Source organism: Hirundo rustica, chromosome 12 (genome assembly GCF_015227805.2).
Source record: "Hirundo rustica isolate bHirRus1 chromosome 12, bHirRus1.pri.v3, whole genome shotgun sequence".
In the NCBI taxonomy this organism is placed as follows: Eukaryota; Metazoa; Chordata; class Aves; order Passeriformes; family Hirundinidae; genus Hirundo; species Hirundo rustica.
This window is the reverse complement of record NC_053461.1, coordinates 6,973,068-6,997,754: the sequence shown is the minus strand read 5'-3', so window position 1 is coordinate 6,997,754 and position 24,687 is coordinate 6,973,068. Positions and strand designations below refer to the sequence as shown.

The 24,687-nt window shown below is 45.1% G+C and overlaps 2 protein-coding genes and 1 non-coding gene across 5 annotated transcripts in view; 1 reads left to right on the top strand and 2 right to left on the bottom strand.

Moving 5' to 3' along the window:
- IARS1 (isoleucyl-tRNA synthetase 1) overlaps positions 1 to 20,338 on the bottom strand; it is a 92,974-nt gene extending 72,636 nt beyond the window's left edge. For 2 of the 3 annotated variants that reach the window (XM_040075989.2, XM_040075987.1), the window contains exons 1-9: positions 20,251 to 20,338; positions 18,533 to 18,622; positions 16,174 to 16,293; positions 15,528 to 15,684; positions 14,926 to 15,045; positions 12,077 to 12,159; positions 4,570 to 4,687; positions 1,857 to 2,004; positions 617 to 704 (exon numbers count right to left, since the gene is read on the bottom strand). In XM_040075989.2, the coding sequence (XP_039931923.1) occupies positions 617 to 704; positions 1,857 to 2,004; positions 4,570 to 4,687; positions 12,077 to 12,159; positions 14,926 to 15,045; positions 15,528 to 15,684; positions 16,174 to 16,292 (833 nt within the window). In that variant the 5' untranslated portion in view covers position 16,293; positions 18,533 to 18,622; positions 20,251 to 20,338. Of the gene's footprint in view, positions 1 to 616; positions 705 to 1,856; positions 2,005 to 4,569; positions 4,688 to 12,076; positions 12,160 to 14,925; positions 15,046 to 15,527; positions 15,685 to 16,173; positions 16,294 to 18,532; positions 18,623 to 19,949; positions 19,986 to 20,250 lie in introns of those variants that run through there. The other variant, XM_040075988.2, reaches the window with a different exon arrangement.
- On the bottom strand, positions 17,871 to 18,003 carry LOC120758513 (small nucleolar RNA SNORA84). The gene has a single exon (XR_005702927.1). It is a non-coding gene; the product is annotated as a small nucleolar RNA SNORA84 (small nucleolar RNA).
- A 2,796-nt stretch (positions 20,339 to 23,134) lies between the features above and the next one.
- LOC120758282 (uncharacterized) lies at positions 23,135 to 24,436 on the top strand. The gene has a single exon (XM_040076384.2). The coding sequence runs from the start codon at positions 23,558 to 23,560 to the stop codon at positions 24,233 to 24,235; it is 678 nt and encodes a 225-aa protein (XP_039932318.1). The 5' UTR covers positions 23,135 to 23,557; the 3' UTR covers positions 24,236 to 24,436.
- Positions 24,437 to 24,687: the final 251 nt, after the last annotated feature.

The window sequence follows — 24,687 nt, the reverse complement described above, 5'->3', positions numbered from 1 at the left end:
GGTTTTCTGGTTCATTTTTTTGAATAAAGTGAGCAAACAAATGTTTCTTGTATTTGACTTCTTTAACAGGCTGACAATTTATCCAAAAGGTTTAAGAGAAGCCAAGACCCACATTTTGTCCAGAAGAGCTACAGCATTCAATACCTGCACTCCCTGCCCAGTCTGACTTCTTCAATAATTCCAGTTTTTCCACCTAATCGAGACAAATAAGCACCCTGCAGAAAGCAATGACTACCACTAATTACAGAAGTAATATTTATTTGCTAAAAAGAACGGGATTGTTTTGCCCAATTCCCTTTAAATCTTTACAGGATGTCTAGAAGGCAGAATTTGGACCATACCTGCAGCATTTCCTCAAATTTTTACCTTAATGTAAACACACAGGAAACGGATGGATTATGGAACCTTTTTTCCCCCACTACAAAACAAGGACCCAAAGGAATTTGTTCATTTGTAGCTTCACATACAAGACCAATTTGTTCCTGCAAATTTCAATTCCTTTTACAAATTTTTGCAATATGAACACTGATGCATGGAAATCCATCTTCTTAAAAACATTCAACCTCTGATGTAAAAAAACACCAAAACTAGCAAGTATAATGATTTATGTACTTGCCTGTCAAGTATCTGATATTCACTGTCAGATTTGTACAGTGCCACCAGCCTGGACTCCATCAAAATGTAAATCTTCCCCGTGGCTTTATCTAGAATATAAAATAAAACAGGAGTTTCACAAATCTCAGTTTAATCCCCTCATTTGCACCATTATGAAACCTTTCAATATACACAGATATTGAAACAATAAATCTGCCCAGATTTTACTTTACTACTTCCCAGCTACTTTTCCCCCACACAGCCAGTTAAGGAACACTTTCCAAAGGCTAAGTTTAAACAGAAACCACAGGATAATACCCAGGCCACTGATTTTCAGTGTGTTTTGTTGCTGCAGAGCAGAAATATCGTGTCTATTATTGCTGAGTCAAATAAAAAAGCAATTGAGAAGTTTGGGTAAATTGTAAGTGAAACAGGAGGAGACAACTGGACCATGGACAATGACTACATACAATCACGTCATTAAGTTCGAAGGTGATGGTTACACTTCAGGCAGCCTTCCTGAGATTGACTACTTGAATCACATGCTTGGATTTCTTTATAAAAGAGGTGTATACCAACAAAGAGTTAACATCAAAAGAGAGTGAAATGTTATGAAGAAAACTCATTTTCTACCCCAAACCACCCTGAATTCCTAACTACAATGACAAATTTTATTCAGGTTGCTACCCTATCAACTCAGGGTCACTGTCCCACAGCAGTGAGCCAGAACCATCCAACTCAGCACCTCAGGCAAGTGAGGTTATTTCTGAAAATACCCTGTGTTTCTTTTTTAAGATGACCAAATTTATGTTAAAACTTTTGAAAAGTGAAACATACTTAGTTCTTTTCAAAGAAAGAAAACCCAAACCCACGGCATTCACTGCAAAGGCCTGCACAACTTCATGCTTAACACACAACAGATTCGTGAGGTTATGCTGAAACTGGAAATTCCTACTCACCATTTTATTTTTTTTTAAAAAGCGGGGGAGGTGTTTGTAGATGAAGGTATAATTAAAGACTACAAACACACCCACACACTTCTATTATTCTTTATTTCATCTATCAGTATTTTTTTGTGACTATTCCTTTCAATTCACGTTAAATAACAGGAGCAGAGCAGTCGGAAATCAGCAGCCACATCCAAAGTGGATCTCATCCTTCAAACCACCAGAAAAGCTCTCTAAATTTAACGTAAACCAGTCTAAAACACAAAACCTCAGGACATTTTCCCAGCACTGAAGGAAGAGGTGTTCAGCACTTGCCTCTCAGTTTGACATACTGCAGTTCTGGGTTAACACAAAGGGCCAGGTTGCTGGGCAAGGTCCAGGGAGTCGTGGTCCAGGCAACAAGAGAAACACTTGGATCTTCTTCCAGTGGGAAGCTCACGGTCACTGAAGGATCCTGAACATCCTGAAAAATAATTTAACACGCTGTGTTCATGTGTAATGTAAAAGGTGAAGTGGCATTAAAGTCAGAATTGAGCCCCAGTCACTGAGCTCTCATTACACCCGTGCAGTCTGTCAGTCCAACACGTCACAGGGTGAAAATCTCCCACCAGCAGGGAGATTTGGGGGATTTGCCGCCAAAACACCAAAGAAAGGCAAGTGCAGTTCCTTTGGGTACCTCTTATAACCTCATTCTTGACATTTAGAACCAAATCTCAAGGGTCAGGAAAATCAGCATTTCTCAGATACTGCTAAACAAAACTTTTCCCACACTTTCTTCTGCAGCCAGAGATTAGGAAGAACAGCCACCATATAAAATGATTTATCTCTAATTAAGCTGTTTTATTTTTATTATTATTTAATTTGTCTAATTAATAAGGCAGGGGAAACATTTGGGGTACTTAAAAACAGGAGTATGTCAACATTTAATACTAAAAAAAAAACCTCAGGGAAGGAGACCTTTGTCAGCTGCTCTACAAAACCTCACCTTCAAACGAGCCCAAAAAATCCCCTGAAAACAAGATTTTCTTTCAGCCAAGTACAACCCTATTCAGTCACTTCACATTTCACATACGATGAAAAGCTGCTTGTAAAAGCAAGTCTAACCCTGCAAATGTGAAATTTCCACTACAAAACTCTAAATGCCAGCTCAGAGGGTGCCATGCTCACGCACCCTAAGCCCAGAAATAGGTGCTGTGGTCTCGTGCATCATGGAACAGTTAATGGCATCGTGGGACAGGCAGCTATTTCTGTGTCAGCTGAGGGCTGCTCCAGAGGGAGTTTGCTGTGAACATCTGGTGCAGTCAACAGTAAAACATAAATATTACATAACCCATGGCCTGTGCTCAATACCAGGCAGAAGCTGAGCTCTTGCTTCTGCCTCTACCAAGTGCAAGGCAGCACTGCGAGCTACTCACTTTGCTGTCTGAAGCACTGAGCTCACCAAATAGATAAAAACTACTGGCAAAGCATAAAAAACACCATCCAAGCTGACAGGTGATGGCACTGTGTAGTGTTTTAGCTGTTAAAATTTCACCTGAAGACACCACCACTTCTTCAGTTTAATGCCTTAGGAGCTGCTGACACTGTTAACTCAGGTGCGCACTGCACACCCCCCCCTGGTTCTGAAGGTGCTCCCTGTGTCCTACTGCTCCTGACCCGTGACCCAATCCTCAGAGGATCAATAAACAGCAGCCAAAGGCTGCTCTCCACTCTGAGAAAGGCAACAGCTGCCTCACCCCAGAAATGACTGCGCTCATCAAGAATAAATCCTGTCTGCTCACAGACCCACGACTTCCAAACGCCGTTTCTAGCAGATGAGAAAGATAATTTCTGCATGGAGTGGCAGGGCAGCATCCCAGCCAAACATACCTCTGGTTCTAGAGTAAGAAACAGCATCTGAATTATTTCATTAAGACTCAAGAAAAGAAAAGAGCTTTGGCTTTATGGAGAAAGAGAACACAGATACAGATACACACAAAGCCTCCAAAATAATCTTTGTTCTAAAGAAAGCTCATTTATCTGTGCCTGGGTGCAATGTCAGTCAATAAGGACAAGAAAAGTAAGTATTTCAGTTGTCAGACTGTGACAAATATCAAGATATCTTTGTAAATCTCTCTTTCTATAAATCACAAACCATTTTTTCTTCAGTATAAATACGCCTCATACTGAAAGCTCTGGTATCTCCCTGGTACCTGTGGGCTGTATTGTAATCCAAGCCTATTTAAACACTTGTGTTAAAAACACTGGTTTTGGCCAGAAAACTGGCCTTTTGTAGGCAAGCTGTAGAGACCAGATGTACAATCTGTGCTAGTTCTCTGCTCTAACAATGCAAGTGAAAGATTTACATTATGAGGATATGGAGGCCTGGGTCAGGCTTGGAAATGATACAAAACCTTTTTCTACAAACTAACTTGGAATTTGGAGGATTGGGACACAAGTTCTGCCTCCACATACATGAACATGAATTTACTGCGAGTGAGAAGCTGCACTTGCTTTATCTTGTCACTCATTTTAAAAGGAACATCTTATAAACCACAGTAAACCCCTCATCATATTAGGTAAAACATTTTCTGGTGTTTCCCAATCTAAATTAATGATTCTTAGAAGAACCATTTTCGTACAGCTACAGAGCCGTTGACATTCCTTATGAATCCCCTCACACAAGATTCAAACCCTGACAAAGACCCTCTTCTTTTCAGATGTGTACAGACAGGGGCCACTGCAGCTCTCCCCTGAAAATTCAACATAAAAAACCACCCCTGCAATAAAACCTTGAGAGCCCAGAGAGGAAGGAATTTACCAAAATAAAACAATGTACTTTAAACATCTGTAAGCAGTAAGCAAGGAAGAAGTCTAAGATCAGGTGATCCAAATAAATACAGCAAAATATGATCAAAATGAACCCATTTACCTAGATTTTTACTACCAATTTGGAGTGTAATTACATGTTTAGGTACCACCAAGCAAAAGGTACTAAAGCTTTTCAAATCCAAACAGAAGAAAATAGAGAAATTTGATTGCAACTTACCTTGTAGTTCTGATGGGACTCAAAGTTGGACAGGGGGGTGTTGCATGCAGTTGAAAAAGGCATGACCTTAACCCCTCTATACACCAGTCCTTTGTCATAGAGCTGCTTGAAAACCCACCTGGAAGTACACAAGGAACAAGGAATAACTTTGTGTTCCACATTTAGTAAATAAACTGCAAAGTGTATTTACTAAATAATAGAGGGTTTCTGCCCTAGTTGGAGTTTCTTTCTGAATGACACTTTAAAAAAAAAAAAATTCCACCATAAATTAAAGACAATATTTGCAAGTCAAAAGGCAAAGGGATAATTGATTGCAACTGCATTTCTGGCACATTTTTAGCTTTAGCTGGTTCTAGCAGCTTGGTATTCCATGCACTGGCTGCAGAGCACAGAGATTAATTGGCAATATGAATTTGTGTTCCATCTAAACACCTTCTCAGATTTCCTGAATACAAAGATCACCTGAAATGTGGACAATTAACAGGGCTGAAATCAGCCAGCATTTGGAGAAGAGCTGGCTGCTCACTTCTCACCTGATCCTACATGTCTGCTGCAGCAACCAGAGACAGATGCAGGTCAGAGCCACCTGCAACTCACCCCAAGTAAATCCTGATAATCTGAGAGCATTTTCCACAGGAGGGCACAGTTAACCACGAGAAATAATGAACTCAGTTTTACGGTGCAGCAATTTAATGTTCTCTTTTGAACTCAGATCCTCTCCAAGATCGCAGTCTCACACCAAGGCTTCACTCAGCTTAGGAAATCATCAGTACAGCCTGTAGCATAGCTGCATCCTTGTTTTCTTGAAATAATCAAGACAGCACTTAATATTACAAGTGATAAATTGAGTCAATGCTCAAGATGAACGGAAGCTGGAAGAGAAGCACTTCACACAACAACTCAAGGTGTTCATGCAATGGACAAACCCTGAATACTGCAGGGTTTCCTCAAGATCACCAACATTTATCAGCTTCTCACGTCTCAGTGGCCCGCACACCCAGGGGCACAGCCTGCAGGCTATAAGGCAGGAGAGGCCAAGCCTTAAATAATCCTGCCAACTTCAACTCACAAATCAGAGCTGCTGCAGAGCCTCAACATTTCAAATTTCACAGAAAAACTGTTAAAGCTCTGCTGACTTTAAAAGCTCCTTTATTCAAACTATGTTTTCAAACCATCCTGATCCCTTTCCTGGGTCCCTTTGCAGATAAATAGCTCATTGCTAAGCAACCAACGCAATCCTGGCAAGCAGCACTTTTTTTCTGCAGGCTGTCATTTTGTGCTTGAGAATCTGGACCTGTATTTCAGTCAGTGTCTTGTCTTCTGTGCTTGAAATTATCATCTTCAACAAAAAACACAAGTAGATTGTTGCACTGATTTTATCTGTGGCCAAAAATAAGAATATCAAAAGACATGCCCTGGCTTGCTGACATGGTAAGTCCTGGGGTGCATTAATCAGAATAATTACACTGCAGATGAGGCAACTGGAGAAAATACAGAATGTCACACAGAAAAGATGTGCATTCCACTCAGATTCATCCACTGCCTCTAGTAAAAGTCCTAAACTCTCTGAGCAGTCACTGACATCCAGAAAAATTATACAATCCGAAGTCTGAGATGGAAAAAGCCTCTGAGACCCTCAGCAGCATCAAGTTCTGCCCCAGAGGGGCCAAACCCAGGAGTCTCTCTGAGCTGTGCGCTCCTACAAATGTGCTTTACCTTACACACAACTCCAAAGAAACCTCGTTCAACCAAGAAATCTCCCCCACAGGCAAGATGTGGCTGCCTGACCCCCAAATCTGAAACACAGCAGTGAGTGGCCATTCTACAGCGGAGATTTTATCATCTTAGATCTGCGTAAGTCTTGATCAGTCTCTTATAAAAATGATCCCTGAATAGAGTTGCACCAGCTTTCAGCACATAAATTTGAGCTGGCTAACTGCACAAGTTTTTGTGGGAGTTGAAATAACTTTAAATGTATGCTTACCCCCTCTGAGCATAATTAATGCAGCCTGTGACAAGTGACAGCATTCCTACTGAAGGTGTTCTATTTGCCTCTCAAAAACAGCAGCTAAAACACCTATAGAAAAAGGCTCCAGTTCACTTTCTATAGAACACTGCCTACTAACAGCACACGAAAACTACGCAGAGAAACACTGAATATTTAATGCAGCTGTAAATATAACTGAAAACTCAGGGAGCTGCTCGGGAAAGGTGAGCACTACGTGGAGCTGCCAAGCTCCCAATCCAGGCCGGCATCTCCCTCCTGTGGCAATCCCACCCCACTGCACACCCTGGGCTCCTGCACAGCAAGGGTGGGCTTCAGACCAACCACATCCCTCCCCTGGGCTCCTCACAGGCCACAGCCGGCACTCATTTGTCACAACCTGGCCCCTCACACACATTCCAGCGGAATAAATAGAATTATCATTGAGTCAAGACTGCTGGTTGATGCCACAGCACTCATTACACTACAGAAGCTCTTTTGTAATCTTAAAAAGCATCTAAAATAGCTCCCTTAACAAAAAAGCTGCTGGTGCGTGACCTCCAGAGCTACAGAGATGAATCCCAAAGAGCTCCCTGCAGCAGTGCCCACCTGAAACACAGCAAAGATGAGATGGTTCTAACAGTAAGAGTCACCTGCAGGTGGAGATCATGCTTTGATTAGAGAGTCATCACAATATTTTAGCCAATAACCTCACAAAACATGGTTTGAATCCTTATGTTTGAGAAATGGGCCCCAGGTTTGTAAGCCGAAATTGAAAATGCAGTGCTTTCTGAAAAAAAATAATAATCTAAGGAAACCACAGAGCTCCTTTCTAGTGACAAACAAAACATTTACTCACAGCAGTGAGACATTCAGTCCTGTTCATCTAATTCTGCTACGTTTCTTCTCAAACATAAATAAATATAGTTGCATCCTCTTCGCTGTGGGAGCAGCACTCAGACCTTTACTGAAGAAAAATGCACTCTGGGAAATAGTAAAATTCGAGATGCGTATTTCAGCTTCTCATTAAGAGAGAATCTGATCCCTTAAAGGTGCAAGGAATGTTTAACTTCCAGAGCGGTAAGAGTTTGTTGTTCCTGAAGTGTCAGGGGGTTCAAGCCCAGCCAATAACAAAACCTCGGTCTCCCCCAAACTCCCAAAAAACCAGAACCTCCCTGCAACATTTGTTCATTTCAGGCACAAACAAAGCACACAAACACCACATGGATATAATCAAACTCCTGCAAAGGGAGCTTCTGCTTCCCTGAGATACTGAATCAGTCAAAGCAGCACTCCCAACATCCCACACAGAACCCAACATCTTTCACTAAGCAAAAGCAAGCTGCACTTCTCAAACACATCCAGTTCCCATTAAAGAGAAGGATTTGAGCTTGGAGCTTCCCAAGTCCTTAATGCCATACCCTTAAGAGATCAAGGGGCTCTATTTGCAATGATCATTATCTAAAGGTTTTCTAAGAGTTTGAGAACTTCAACCTTCCCAGAGAACAAACTCATAACTTACAATGAGACTTATTTTCAAACACATATAAAGTGCTTTCCCCCCCCCTTTTTTTTTTTTTCCTTTGAAGAAAAAACAGCAGGAACTGTAAACAGTTCTGGGGACAGAACAACAGGATCTAGAGGTCTATGATTTCAACATATTCATGGTACTTTAGGTAAAATTATTGCTGTGTGATCTCATATCAGTTCACATCAAGATAAAAGCACAATTTTATAGCCTCTGCAGACCTACCAAACAAATCCACGCACAAACACCACGCTATGGAAGAAGCCCTGTCATTTCAAAGTTCAGCAAACACTGCCTCCTAACAGCAGCATGGGAAGCACAGCTTCTGAGGAAAAGGTTTTCCTACAACGCATGGACAACACTTGAAACACAAGAGGAAATCAAAATGAAAGCAACAATCAAAAGCAGATGCTTAGGGACAAAAAAGGTATTCAAAAAACCAAAAAACACTGGATGCGAATCCAAAAAGCATAAAGCTAAGTGGAACATGAATTCCAGTAACAAACACGACCTATCTTTAGAACAGCATCTTGAAAACACAGCTCCTTAAGGAAATCAGGAAAAGTATTTCTTTGTTCCAGGGCCCAGGAATTGTTGAGTACAGAAGTTGTCAAATTCTGTGTTCAACTACCACCGAAAGCTTTCAAATCCTGGCACACAGAGATCATCCTGCTCCAGGTCCACCCTCCAAGCTGCAATCTTCGGAACAGTGTGCTTGCTGAGAGATTCTGGATCAAGCCAGAAATGCAAAATTACTCGCGCACCAGAAAATTTGGGAAGATACAACAAGGACGGGAATGGTGAGAAGGTAACAAGGGAGAGAACTTAAGAGAACTTAATGAACGAAAAGAAAAACAAGAATGAGGGGAAAAATCCAGGTAGCTCACAGAAAAATGAAACGTTTCTTATCACCGGTATCTCTCTAGAGAATCATTAGTCACAGAACACACAGAATGCAACAGCGGTTTCTATTAGGAGAAGCCTATTTCTAGAAATCTATTAGGAGAATTTCTATGCAGAGGTCTGTTCGGAGATCACTCTGGTGCAGCGCTGAGTGCTGTGGCTGTCCTGGGGCAGCTCAGGGGTGAGCCCAGCTCTCCCTGGCACCTCCTCCCAGGGCTGTGTCACCAAGGGGAGCTCAGGACCGTCTCCAGCGGGCTCAGCCCGCAGTTGCTCATTTGGGCACTAGATGGTGACAGGAATCTGCTGAAGCCACCCTGCAGAGGAGCAGGAGGAGGCCGAGCCCTGGCATCACCCGGGAACAGCAGAGCCACCCCTGAGCCAACACCTATGCACCAACCCAGCAGTGAAGGCAGTAATTTATAGTCATTCCAGCTCCCAGAGGTTTCTTTCAGACCACCTCAGTGAGTTTAAGCTCCCAACAAACTCCTCTCCATTTCACTGGATGTGTCTTGTGACTGCACAAAACAAGGCGGGACCATATTTCATGTTCGTGCCCCGCGAGCTCAAAAGCAACACTCTCTGCACTGCTCCAGTGAAGGGCACTTTTTAACTGAGACCCAAGCTGGCTGCAGGACAAACTGCACAGAATTAGAACTTTAAAAATCTATTTACTTAGCCTGTGCAGAGTTGACTGGATCTTAACATGCAAAACCAGTGCAATATCACCTCTTACTGACACCAGCTTTCAGTCATCCCCTGATAAATTCTGCCAGGATACCACAATTGTACCAAGGAATGTTTTGTTCTAAGTCAAAATTTAGCAGGCTGAAAATTCAGTTTAGTCAGTCATCATATAACATAGCATCAAAATGCCAACAAAGTAGACATTTCCACCAGAACAATTATAAATATGAAAAAGAAATGTTCTCCAGCATTCTGAGCTTATTAATAATGTTTTGTAGAGATACTGTACAACAGATGTATTTGGTGTCTGAGCCCTAAATAGTTCCAATCTAAATAATTTGGATCAAATCAGCCAGCACTGAAAACATTTATCACAAGTATTAGATTATCTCACTGAACTCAACAGAAACAAGGAAGAAAACACCACATGTCACAAAGTAATTCCAGTTGAGGCCACTCCAGAGCTGCAAGAAGAGCTACAGATCAGAAAAAAAAAATAACCTGAACAGACTGGTTTAGCTGCTTATATGACTAAAGACAAACTCCTTACCATATTTTAACCACAAAACCTAACAGCTGCCATGCCCACTTAGCATTTTCACAACCAAGTTTTGTTTCTGGGCCTAAAATCAGCATTGTACTCCCACAGACAGAATAACAACGAGGTAAAACCACTGGACAGGCCAATATGATCTCCAGGACATTCAATGCAGAAATTAAGCTGCAGTTTCTCTTTTGTACATAGCTGGACACTAAATTTGAATTTTTTTAAAAATAATTTCAAAAGGAGCTTGGAAAAAAATGTAATCAGTTGGGAGAGAAGCATGGTAGAAGCTACAGCTCAAATTAACACTCCTGATGGATATGGAAAGTAACTTCAGTAACATCCTGTGGGTCTGATGATTGCCTGGGTAACCATCCAATTTATTTAACTTTTAGGAAATTGTGCATTACCCTGCCAAAAGCACCACTCTAACTGCAGTGACAGGACTCTCTTTAAGCATTATCTCCTTCAGCCCTGAGACAGTTCTAGAAGACTTTCCAAAAAAAATCTCCAATTTTTAAAAACAGAAAATGTGTTTCATAACGTGATTTAACAGAAACTTAACAGTATCAGGAAGCAAAAAAAAAGTAGTAAATTAAGAGGCTGTCTGCCTACATACTTCCTAAAATCTCACTGAGTTCTTAGATCAATATAATTTGCTTTGTATCAAAGCAAGCATTAGAGGGAGTGATCTCTGTAACACAGGCCGAAGACCAGAAACTGCCTTTTCAAGAGGTGGTGGGGGAAACAAACCACCAAAAAAAAAAAAAAGGCTTGGGCTGCTGAGAGAGACCCTGCAGCTATCTCAAGGCAAGTTTGGTTTTTAAGCTGCCAATTAAACAGGATTTGAGGTGCCACTAAGTATTTCTGTAATTTACAAACTTAAGGTTTCTTGTTGGTTTTGGCTTTATAATTATGCAGGGTTTCTTCAGCTGAGTGAGTTAAACATCTGCTGCCTTCCCACCATCACTCCAAAGCTCACTGAAACCTCACTGGCACTTCAGCCCTCTGCAGTAGCTACAGGGGCACCTACGAGATTTGTCAATCCATTGTCATGACTGTATGAAACTAACTGTACAATGAAAGCTGATTAGTAAAGCTAATGTTACCAAATATTCAATAATAATTTAGGATGCACACGATTTGCTTTTCAGTGGCTTTTTGTCAGACATACTCTGCTAAACCTCTCCCTGCGATCCACCTTGTCATTCTACCACCCAAAGGACCCACAGCTGCCATTTCTTCACTGTATTAAACCAATCTAGTTATCTTTAACCTGTAAGTTTGTCTTGTCTTTTGAAATCCCAAGAGGCAGCCTGAAAACGTTGCCAAAACACCCAAACTGCATTAAGCTCTGTACCAGGAGTCCAAGACAGCTGTCAAACTGTGCTGCCAAGAAAAAGATAACAGCATATTCACAGCCTCTAAATTCAGGCTTGAAGAAGAGGTTTGGAGCTAAACTGAGCTTGGACAGTTTGCCCATTTACAGCTGACAGTGTGAAAAAACATCAAGAATGCAGAGATAGAATGTAACTTCCTAAACCAACCAAGGAACATATTAATAGATCTTCAGAACTCTGTTTAAGTTGACATGGAGCAGTAAGATTTCAGGGCTCACTAAGCAGTGTTGGGTGCACTTTATTTTGCGAAGCCCTGCTATCCTGGAGAAGGCAAAAATGGGACAATTAATTCTGTCACTTGGACATCAAGAGATTTCACCTCACTCTAATTTCTCTGCCTGATGTTTTATCTGCATTTGGCATTTTCAGAACAGTTCTCGTGATACATGGACCAACACACGTTTGCAGTGAGTGAAGCCTTTTTCACAAATTTCAAATTCATAAAGCAGTGTATGCTCACTTACCACACAGACTCCATGAACTCAGGGTAAAGAGTTTTGTAGTCATTTTCAAAGTCAATCCAGCGTCCTAATCTGGTCACACTGAACTGTCAAGACACAAACAGAGATTGAAAGGCATTTTAACAATGTTCATCATGACACATCACCAATGTTTATCGTGTAAAATAAAAATCAGTAGGGTTTTTAAGTGCAGTGTTTGTTCCACCTCAATGAAATAACATCTATAAAATATTTTAGCATAGTAATAGTTGCAAACAGTGTGCTCAAATAGGTAAGGAAGGAATGAAACCACGAGTGTGGTTATTTAGAACCAAGGTCACACAACCAGGCAAATGTGTTCAGAAACGGCAGATCACCTGGGTCATTCATCAAATAGAAATGGTGGATCACTAAAGGTTCAGCCAAGGTTCAAATGCCTGAAAATCACTTACATTGGTCTCATTGTACATTACAGCGGTCTCACTTCTATTTTTAAGACTACTTGTTGCAGAGACAGTGAAAACGCAGAAGACTGAGTCTATCAGCTTTCAGTTACATGAAAACATTATGTAACTTGAGGACAAAGAAATGCCGAAAGAAACTGATACGTGACAAGTTACCAAACTATTCCAGGGCCAACGGCCTTCTCTGACTCCCCAGAGCCATGAGAGGCTGCCAAAGCCACAGCAGTGACAGGTGCCAGCCCCTGCCTCAGGACAGATCACGGTGACATCCAGACACTGATGAGGAATGAGCCAGCTGTGGGATTCACTGGGACAAGGGGGATTTCACAGCCAACCCAACCCCCAGCTCTGCAGACAGCCAAGTCAGGGACACCTGTCCTGAAGCTGTTACACACAGCCCACACTGAATGTCAAACCAGCAAAGGGAACAGAAAACACATTCATTCTCTCACCTCTACATTTTCACACAACACCTGAGCTCCTGACATGGATCAGTTTCCATCCTGACCTTTGAGCCACTCTGACATTCCACTAGGAAGATCCATAGCCTAGGACTGATCAGCACAAGGATCCACAAAGTTGGAGCATTACGTTTGGTCTCAGCATTGTAAGATCTCTCACAGCCAAGGAACCTTTTCTGTTTCTTTCATGAGGCTCAAATATTTACTAGCCACTCCAGGCAGAAAATAAACACTATCTAACAGGAATGTTGGTAACTCCTCTCCTAGCACTATTCCAAAATATTTGAATTTATTACAAGTCAAATGATATTTAAACAAATTTCGTTATTTTCACCATCTGAAATGCACAAGTTTATGAACAAAACAAAATACAAAATCCTTTCACCACCCAAAAGATCAAGTGCTCAGCCTAACCAGCACTGCAAAAACACCAGCTGCTGAAGCACAGCAAGTTACAAGGTATGGAAAATGTACCACAAACGTTCCAGGTGTGGCTGGGATAGAGTTAATTTTCCTCTTCACAGCTGTTAAAGTGCTGTGTTTCAGATTTAGGATGGCAGTAATGTTGTTAACCCACTGCTGGCTCAGGTGCTGCTGAGCAGTGCTTGCCCTAAGCAGAGTTCTCAGTTTCCCCGGCTCTGCCAGCCAGGAGCTGCACAAGGAGCTGGACGGGAGAACAGCCAGGACAGCTGATCCAAAGTGGCCAAAGGGACATTCCACAGCACAGGACATTGTGCCCAGCAGAGACACTGGGGGGACTTGACCTGGAGCTGTGAACCACTGGGCAGAGACAGGTTGGGCATCACTTGGTTTTCCTGGCTTTTATTCCTTCCTCACTTTTCTGTTTTACTATTATTATTATCATTAGCATCATTACAGTATTTTATTTTGTTTCAGTTAAACTGTTCTTATCTCCACTCACTGGCACTTGGCTGCCAGCTGGGATTAAATCACCACAACAAACCAGAATGAATATTGCTATTTTTATTTCTAAAAAATCAACAAAGAATTACCAACGATGGGTTTGAAATACATTTCAGAGTGTAATTTGAAAAGAAAACAAACTGTCTGCTTTTCATCCAGCCACTCACTGAGGTTTAGGCCACAGTTACTCTACCTAAGGCAGCTCTGGTTTCTTCAGACACTGGCCATAACTTCAAAATGCTCCCAAGGGCAAGAGGCAAGTGATACTCAAGTAAGAAACTGCTGTTTCCATGAAAAGAAATATAGCAGGACTAGAAACACACAGAGGAGTGTGATGAAGTAGAAGAGCTTTTGCACAAGGAAAAATTAAAATAATTAGGACTGTTCTGCCTAGGAAAAGAAAAATGATGGTTAAGATAAAGCTTTATTGGAAATCATTTTAGAGAACTACCATTCTTCAAACTTGCACACAGCAAAACTCTCCCTGTGTTCCTGGGATGCAAAGCTGACACCAGTATTCTCTGCAAAGACCAAAGGTTTACCCACATCTCTTGTGACAAAACCAGATGTGAGAATGTCTCTTCTTCCAAAAATACAAGCTGCTGCCCTGCGGTCTGGCAATGAAAAGACAGTGGGGAAGGAGGAGCAGAAAAGCAGTGAGGTTAATTTTCTTTAATGGCTCCATTTGAAAACCAAAGACAGATCTTTCAATTTTCTATACAAGAGAAGACACAAAGAAAGGACAATGCCTAACATATCTATTATTTGTTCAGTATATCTCATTAGACACTCTGAGCTCCAGGTAACCTGCAAGTAATCTTCCCTTGACAGCACAGCAGTCTCTGTGCACAATGGTGCTCTTTTTGTTCCCCTTTCAGCATCACAGGGTGAAACACAGCAGCTTCAAGACATGAGATTTATGCACATAATCAGACTAAAGGATGAAGTTCACCCCACCTGAAACACTTCTGCACAACACACATTTGGAAATGCTCAGCAGAACACGGACTGAGCCTTCACTCACCTCCCACTCCTTGGCGTATCTCATCACAATCCCTCTGCACTCTTTGTTGTAAGCTTCAATCCCCATCTTTGCCACATCCTCTGGCCCTTTAATGCCTAAAGTCTTGTCAATCTCATATTCCTGGGAGCATGGAAAACAAGCAAATAAAACATCCTGTTATCAAAAGCTTTCAGGATTTCCCTGGATAGTTTAAGTGTCCTACACTAATGAGGCTCAGGGGCCCCCTTTTAATCTTTTGGGATTTCATGAGGGCTGCACCTGAAATAAGCAGGGATTTTAACAGACTTACCCTGGCATGACTGTTTCTTTAGTATCTTTTAAAAAATGAACCAAAAAAAAAAAAAAAAAAAAAAAAAAAAAAAAAAAAAAAAAAAAAACAGTTTCTGAGAAATATACCAAATAAATACAGGTTCACAGCAATGAAGAGAGCAGGTGACCAGCAGGAAGCTCCTGAATTCACCACACACAAAATCCAGAGAAACACACTGGACAAAGAAATTCCATTTTTCTTTTAGCAACAATGTCAGGCGTAAGAGTAACAGAAACATGAGTGAAAAGCAGGGAACACCAGAAGTATCTGCAGGTAAATTCACGACACATACCACAGGTAAGCCATGGCAATCCCAGCCGAACCTTCTGTCAACATGAAAACCACTCTGATGAGCAAATCTGGTAACGATGTCTTTGATGGTTCCTGCAAGAATATGGCCATAGTGGGGGAGCCCCGTGGCAAACGGGGGCCCGTCGTAGAAGTTAAACCTACAACACAAAATATTCTTCATTAAAACAAAATCAGACAGCATGACTCTACGCTTCTACTACTTTTGTGTTTCCCTAGGAAAATATCCATTCCTTCCTCTTCCACGATCAGCCAGCACAGGTGCCACACTGGCAGTGAGACTGAAGGGAACATTCCAACTTGCTCAGCTCCTACCACTGCCAGCTCTTCCAGGACTCCCATGGAACACCCCAGCACGGTGCTCCACAACAAGAGGACTTCTTTGTTCACCTCCCCATCCCTCCTACAAACCCACCAAGGCAGGAAATTACAGGTTTATTACAGCTGTTTGAACGCTTCTGATTCTTCACCAAGTGAAATATAAAGGGACAGCAGCATGAGCCAGGTCTGCTGTTGGAAAAGGGAACAGCTGCTGTTTACAGAACCAAGGAAAAACAAAGAGCAATTAGAGCCAAGCCAACCCTGCACTGCCACACACGCAGTTGCTCCAGCCTTGAATATATTCTTACCTAGGTCTGTTCTTTGACTGCTTCAGGCATTCCTTGAAACAATTAAGATTTTTCCAGAGCGTCAATATCTTCTCTTCCTCGTTTGGAAAATTTATGTTTTCTGGAACTTGTTGAACCATTCTTTCCCAACAAGGATCAAGAAGAGAAAAAAACATATTGAACAGAAGTGAGAAAAAAATAACTCCACAAATACACCTTTTATCTTTAAAATCCGTATCACCAATCCAAAGCTCAGTTTCCCAAAGAGCCTGATTCATTGCAGCACTCCATTCTAAAAAAAGCCGAATTTTTACTGACTGGCACCGAAGTTTAGGAACAGGAAAAGGATTCTACATTCATTCAAATATGATTGTTGCCTTTTTTATCATGTTTTTATTTCTGTTTCCCAGAGAAAACAGTCAAAGGATAAATTATTTCTTGGTTACAGGTTTGGGGTTTTTTCTTCAGGAAAAGCTTTCAAGTTCAAACTGACCCTTCAGCACCAGTTTTTATCAGAGAGTTTCACTTTAAATTACTGAAGAAGGGGCTCCTTTTCACTGTACATTTATTCACACTGATTAGATGTTTAAAAGAGCATTTTCCATCAGGCTGTGCCAGCAATCTCAGATGCCCCTAAAAGCAGCACAACTACAGAGAGCACAGTTGAAAAAACACTGCAAAGATGAACATGAGTTTGAAAGGTAGAGTAAAACTAAGCCCCAGTGCTGTACAACACAGGGAAGAGGAATTCTCAATGTAATTAGGACCACCAGTTGCCTGGTTCCAGACCTGCTGTGAGACAGAAAGGGGTCAAATTTCAGTACAACACCATGGCAAGAACTAAACAAAGCTCTGGGGAATAAAGGTGTCTTAAGATAGAAGCTCCCTAACAGGAGGAAATTGGTCATGAAGGTTCTAACAGATGATGCTACAGAATAAAAGGGTGCTTCCATCTCTCGGTTTAGTGCTGCTGCTCCTGAGCACACTTACACCTGAAATAGCTACTACAGCCTTGAGCTTCAATCAATCAGAGAATTACAAGTAATGGCACAAGGCCTGAGTCCTGTGAATTACTCAGGCTTGTAAGTACTAACCATAAAGCAGCAACAAAGACAAATGCATAAAGACAATTCTTCCAGTTACAGCTGAAATTCCAAAACATTCCAAGATGGAACCCAGAACACCACAAAACCCAGAACACCACAAAAACTGCCAGCTCAAGGCCTGAACCCCTCTGAAAAAATGTGCTACAGACCAATTCCACCGCTTCTATATTCATGACAAATCATTCTCTCCACTAATAAACCCAAATTATCCTTTATCATGATCATATTATTATAACTGAGAATCCCACAACCTGATGCACATGCAACACAGCATCTGGAGGGGAAGTCAGGGGCTGACAAGGAACACATGGACATGGCCTGGATGTATTTTAGAGAGATAACAAACAACCTGAGCACACTGAGTTATTCTACACACATCTTGTAGGAGAGTTTTCACCATTCTTTCTCGGTGATTTGATCACAGAGACAATGGAAGTGAAAAAAAATTCAGCCCTAAAGTTTTTATCTCCCACAAGCCAGGTGACCTGAGGCTGAAGGATCTGCAGACTCAAGCTCAGCCCTCTCAAATTAGTGGTATGTGCAAAGGGTTTGGAGACTGGCCAGCTGTAAGGTGTGTATCACTGCACAAAGCAGAGGCAGGCTGGGGCTCTGGGGTGTGCCTGTGACCGGGCTGGGGAGGCTGCTCACGGATCACAGACTCCCTGCATAAATCACAGAGTCACTGTGGGCCCATCCTCCAACTGAAGCACTGCACGGGCACAGCAGAGTCCAGTAACCACAGGGCACAAACCCATCCACACTCTCAGCAATAGCAGAGTTTATTGCACCAGAAGCAGGGGGGGAAAAAAAGACTGCTGGGAATTAATATGCATCCATCACTACCGGTTATTCTTTCCAAGTTACAAACCAGAATTTTAAACAGACTGACTTAAAAGGCAAAAGCGCATTGAAAATCTCATCATGGCTTAACCTCAGCTGAGGAAAAAAGCCAAGATCTAGCAATCATTTTATAGACAGAGGTATGAATATCTCTACAGCACAGAAAAAAGCTTGCTAACCAGTCTAGGTATTTTAAATCACAAAACAATCAAGGACAACTTCATTACTTTGAACACAGACTGAGCAAAAACATCACATACTGTATTACAGAAATTATACAAACATATCTAATTGACCCATACTTTTAGACAACATTTCACATTTACAGGGATCAGTAAGCACAAGGAGGGTTCTCTATTCCTTTTCTGCTAACAAGAAGAGTTAAGAGTTTAAGACAATGCACCATTAAGCAAGTTTTTTTGAAGTACACTCACTTTTCTAGAGGATAACGACATTCACTAGCAAAGGTGTCAGAGTTTGGAGACTGTACTACAGCAGTCTGAGACTTAAGCTGGGCGTCTTATCTACAAGAAAAAAATGCATTAAAACCATAAAAGCAAGTTCATATGTGCTTTTTAAGTATTATTTTTAATCAATAAAAATTCAATTAAAACACCACTATGAATGAAATGAACCCATATTTGAGAAATATTATTGTACTTTCCATACATCAGATACATAATTAAAACAAAGTGGATTTCGAGGTATTTTGTTGACTGTGAAAATCTATGTATAAAGACACAAGATGAGCTAAAGGTGTACAAAAGGTTTCTGATTTCCAGGGGTTTATGATCAGTCTCTTACTCTTGTTCCAGTCACCTTCTCTCACAAACTACTCCGTGAAATAGACCAAAGCTCCCTCCAAAGACAAAGACCCTCCTTTCCCCATCTACAGCTGCCTTCTCCAAAATTAAACAATGCTCTGCTTTCCATACACACCTGGCCCCCATTTCTGCCTTTTTAGGTACTGTTCTGGGGTAACATCAGTCTAAACTGTTCACCTGATAATCAAATTCTCCATTTCTAGAAGGGATCGAAAGAGCCAAGATTAAAACAAAAGGATGGCTGGATGGGAACAGAATGCTGAAGTACAGAACAAGGGTCTGAAAATCTTGTGCTAGTGTCTTATACACGGAATAAAACTACAACATTACCCCAGCTGTGCCCCTCCAAGGTTTTCCTTTAATACCAAAAAAGCCAATTAAAACATTGCTAAAGCAACAAGCACACCCATTAGTTAATGCTGTCTTTAGATACAAAAGCTTCATGCTATGCAAGAGCCCAGTTTTACACTGTATCTCATGATGGCTTCAGAAATTTCTGTCATCATCATACTACTGTGATTAAAACTGGACCATTTCATTGGGGGAAAAAAAAGAAATCTAGGTTATCTTGAAATAACTTTGAACTATGTCTTTTTAATAAAATCTCAGAAACCAGTGTCAGCTGAGTTACTGAACACTACTTTTATGTGACAACTAAATTCTATTACCTGGCAGCTGCTTTCTAAGCATGTTACTACCAAACCGAATAAAAACGCTTTCTGCAGTTACCAAAAGGCTCCCAGGGTGTGGAAGCACACGTTTGCTGGAGATATCAAAGACACCGCAGCTGCAGCAATAAAAAGGGGACATTCATCAACCCCCACCCATTAAAACGATGCTGAGGGGAATGCTTAAGACATACCACACGTTGTAAGAGACCTTAAATTCTTTGTACAAGTAACTAATGAAACCAAAACTTGTTAAGTATTAAGCCCTGCATAACCTTTAATAAGTATCTGCTCTAGTAACCCCTAAATTGCCGAAAAAGCAAAGAATCTGCGCAGCCCCCAGGGAGTAAAACACACACATGAACGTGATGTTGTACACATGAAACACGAGCTTATAACGCCAAACGCCGCCGAGAAGCTGCCAGCCCGGCCGGACACCGCTACCGCATGACAGCAGAGGCACCTGCCGGGCCACGAGCCGCCGCTTGCCCGGGCCACCCGAAAGGTACCGCGCAGCACCGGCTCCCCCGCCAAGCGCCCCGACACGCCGCTGGAGCGGCCTCGCCCTCGTGTCTCGGAGCCGCCCGCATGAGCTAAGCCCGGCCGGCGGGGCCGTGAGGTGCCGAGCGTCCGGCCCGGGCCGTGGCCCCCGACGCTCACCTCCGTCCCGCCATGATGCAATCGCGCCCGGCGCAGCATGGCCGGAAACACCGCCGGCGCCACGGCCAATCAGCGCGCGGCTCTCTGCGGCCGCACAATTGAACTTTGTAAGGCGGTCGCCCATTGGGCAGGAGTCACGCGGGCGGCGCGTCACAGTGGAGCGAGGCAGCCCGGGAAACTCTTCCCGCGCGCCCGCCCCGCGGCCCCTGATTGGGCGGGGCGGGGGCGGGGCTTGGGGAAGGGCCCGTGCGGGGACGGGGCGGGCCCGGCTCCCCTCACGGCCGCGGGGAAAACTCCTGAGGGCACGGGCTTGGAATGAGCCCGATCCGTGGGCTGGGGTCAGGCTTCAACCGCGGGCCCAGAGCCCAAAGCCGGGCAGGAGCTGTGCTGGGTGTCCTGGATAACCCCATCCGGTTCTAACCCAGCAGATCAGGACACTGGGCTTCTCCCAGTAACTGGATACCAAGGGCCTCTACTGAACTCTTCTCGGGAGCTCGACCTTACTTCCATTAAAGGAACACTCTTAAATCTCTCAAAATACCAATTTTTGAGGCTGTATCTACAACAGAAGCCCCTCCTCTGCTGCTTAAAACAAACAACAACAACAACTTGTAGATGGGTTCCCCCATGTCAAAGGAAACTTAGGGGTTTGAAAAAATATTGCTGGGTGGCAACCACTGAAAAATTACAAAACATTTCATGATACATTCAGAAACATTTCCTCCACTTTTCCAGTGCTGAAAACAGCTGTGAAAAGGGTCTCGACAGGGAAAAATAGAAGTGAGCCAGGAAGGTAGATGCTCTTCCCAGCCTGCATACCTGAACCCAGAACAGAGCATGGGGAATGAAGGCCAGGTTCAGCTGCCTCCAGGTAATGATTTCAAATTGCTCTAAAAACCTTTTTACTAATCGAGATGTGGCTACCAATAAAGGTTTCAATAAAAGCTTTAGGTTTTGATTTGCAGGACTGGGTACAGGATGAATTCACTTGTCTGTGCAGGGCCGTGTCAATGTGCGGATTAGAGATAATCCAGACGTGAAGGGAGGCACATTAACTGGAATTCTTGCCTGCACAAAGTAGCACAAGGCTTCTTTCTTCACAAATTTTCCTACATCCTTCTAGAACAGCCGAAAGGAATGCAGACTCAATCTGCACCAAACTCAGAGAAACAGAAAACGGGAGCTGAGGCCAGACTAAGCTGGGCTGACCAGCCGGACAGCAGAGACTGGGTGCGTGTGGTTGCCAGGGCAGAGTCCTCTGTACAAACACAGAGTTCTGGGTTGTTCTGTATCCAGGAGGGAAGGTTGGAATGGCAGAAGTTTATTCAAACCACACTGCTGCCTAATACATCTATGAAAAAAGCCTGTGACAACTCTGGATGTGGATTCTACCACATGATGTAGCATTTCTTTCTAAACATCCTCATGAACTCTGAAAGCGCTGCAGCGGCCCCCTGTTCTCACATTCCTGCAGATCTCCGAGGCTGCAGATTTTAGACAGCTGCTGCTTGCTCCAATGCCAGCTCCTTCCGTTTTGGCCTTTCATTTGTAACACACACAGGTGATAAAACACCGGCTGAGTTTAAATGGAATACTATATAATTCCTGAATGGGATTTGAAACAAGCACTGCTTAGAAATACACACTCTAAAGCAGTGAAACAGACAAACGTTTGCAATTCGGTTTTGGCAACATTGACTGCCTACTTAGCCCAAATCCAGATTTTACCTTGTTCCTGCCCCCACCCCCTATTTTTTGTATTTCTTTGCCCTTCACTGTTAAATTGTAATAAAATGGGAGTTTCTGCCCTTCTTCATGCACAGCCTTTACTTGGGAGCATTTGGGCAACACTGAGCTTATTTTTCATGAACAGATTGGCCAGGGGGAAGGGGTGAACAGGGAAGTCACTGTCAGATCAGTTACACACAGGGAAAATTAAAAACAAACAAACAAACAAGAAAAACCCCCAAAAAAACAACGAACCACACCCAAAACGGATTGGAAAATCAAGGGAAATTTGTAGTAGAGGGACCAAGGCCCAACACAAGTAACTGGGGCATTCCTCGAACTACAAGAATGAATGTCTCTGCTCTCATTTTTCACTCTATACTGATGGGAAAGCACCGATTCAGCTGGAGAGGTTAAAGGGAAGAAGGGGAAGAAAAAAAAAAAAAAAAAAAAAAAAAAACCGTGAAGCCTCAGGAGGGAACTCCCCTGGCGTGAAGCGACTGAGGGGGAAGGCGCGGGCACCATTTTGTGGGACCAGTGGGAAGGTCACCGCTCCCTGGCGGTGGCGCCGGCCGCAGCCTGGAGCTGCAGCGGCAGGGTGGCCGCGGGCACTGGCACCGAGCACCGCGGCTTCTCCAGCGCCCGGTGCCGGCCTCAGGCCGCCCCTTCTCCCTCCCCGCTGCCCCCGCGGCCATTTCGCCGCCCTCCCCCCAGCGTCCCTCACGGGCTCCGTACGCGGTTTGCGCAGCGGTTTGCGTAGCGCCGCTGCAAGGGACGGGCGCCGTACGCGGTTTGCGCGGCTCCGCTGCAAGGGGCGGGCGGGCAACGCCGCTTGCGCCGGGAGCTGAGCGTAAATGGCCTTCGTGAATAGGGGATGAACAAAATGCGCCCGCAGCTCTGAGCCAAGCTAAAGCGCGCCCAAGGGGGGGAGAGATCCCGGGATAACTCGGGATAACACGGGAGATACGCGCGCGGACTGCGGTGACACGGAAACCCCATGCTTCCCTGGCGCGGAGGCTGAAGTTTGGCGGCGACAGGCCGGCTGAGGAGCGGCTGTGCTGCCCCGGCACCCCCCCCGCGGCGCGGCGGCACTTGGACTGCGCCGGAGGTGATAAGTACGGGTTGCGCGGGAGCGCCCCGGCAGTGGGCGCGGGGCGGCGGGCGGTGCGCTCGTTCCCTGTGCGGTCCCTGAGCCTCGGCGCCTTCCCCTCCCCTCGCTCGCTTCGCTCCCGGGCCCTGCCCCGGCCCGCTGTGCCCGGCGCAGCGCTGACAGCCAGGCAGCGCCCAGCCGGGGAGTAGGCGAGACCATCTCCGAAGCGGCGGTTTGGAACCCGTCAAGCTGCCCCGCAGCCCGCAGCCGTTCAGCCAGGCTATGCGCTGCCAACGGGCTCCGCTCAAGAAAAAAACAGAGCGGATCGTGAAAAGGTAGAGGCGCCCGCAGAGGCCCCCGCAGGGCTCTTGGGAAGCGACAGCTCAGCCCGGAGAGAAGAGGAAGACGCGCCGGAGAGGCGACGGCGCAGGAGCAGCGCGGCGGGGGCGTCCCGGCGGCTCGGAGCATGTGAGAGGCCGAGGGACCGCGATGCTGCGACGCGCGGAGTTCATCGTGTGCCCGCCCTGGGAGCCCGCCCGCGGCGAGGGGGCGCCGGGGGACGCCTCCCCGACGCCGCTGAAGGGCGGCGAGCCCCGGCGGGGCGGCAGCCGCTCCCGTTGGCCGCCCGGGCGGCGCGAGAGGGTCCCCGGCGGGGCGCGGAAGCTGCTGGGCAGCCGCACGCACAGCCACTTCCAGCACTACCAGCATCTGCAGCAGCAGCACTGCTGCGCCTTCCGCCGCTGCCACCGCCCGGCGCGGCCGCGGGTGCTGCTCTCCCTGCGGCCCGTCAATGTGCTGGGCCGGCGGGCGCCGGGCATGCGGGCGCCCCGCAACACCAACCAGTTCCTGATGCGGGAGAAGTACCAGCTCATGCACCTGCGCTCGGACTCAGTGGGCACCGAGAGCGGCGGGTCGGACTGCGAGATGGACCCGCTGGACATGGACTCGTACCTGGGGGTGCTGGAGAACGCCCGCGGGGCGCTGATGGAGTGCGCGGGGGAGCCCGGGCCCGCCGCCCGCTCCCCGCCCGCCCGGGCCGGGGGCGGTGCGGCCGCGGGCTCCCCGCAGGAGGAGAGCCAGCAGTACTTCCCCTCGGAGGACGATGTGATCGAGAGCGAGCTCTTCATGGAGAGGGACTTCGACGAGTTCTACAGCAGGATCGCCTGAGCCCCGGGCCGGGGGGGAGCAGAACCCCGCTGGCTTGGAGCCTTTCCGCCTCGGAGGGTGGGAGAGGTTTATTTATTTTTCAGCCATTCCTTTGCGTTTTTGTCAGGGGGTTGGCTAATTTTACAAAGCTGTGTGTAAACAGGGGGGAACCCCCGGCGCCCCCCTTGTAAATAAAGAACTTTCCTGAAGGACATATCAAAACGGATCGGGGTTTTTTTGCGGGGGGGAGAAGGGGTGGGCGCAGGGACAGCCGGAGCCGCCGTCGGGGGCAGTGGAGAGAGCGGGAGGGAGGGAGGGAGGAGACGGGGCGTGAGCGGGCAGGGGGCGGTGACGGCCAAAGTCACGGCGGAAAAGTTTCACGCCTCTCTGGCACTCTCCCCGATTCTGGTTTACGACGGCAAAGTCGTTTAATTATCGCGGCGAGCGGAGGGCGGCCAAGGAAGCGGCCCTTG

Bases quoted from the DNA above. Each gene is read 5' to 3' on its own strand.
- LOC120758282 (XM_040076384.2), top strand. From the start codon at position 23,558: ATGCTGCGACGCGCGGAGTTCATCGTGTGCCCGCCCTGGGAGCCCGCC.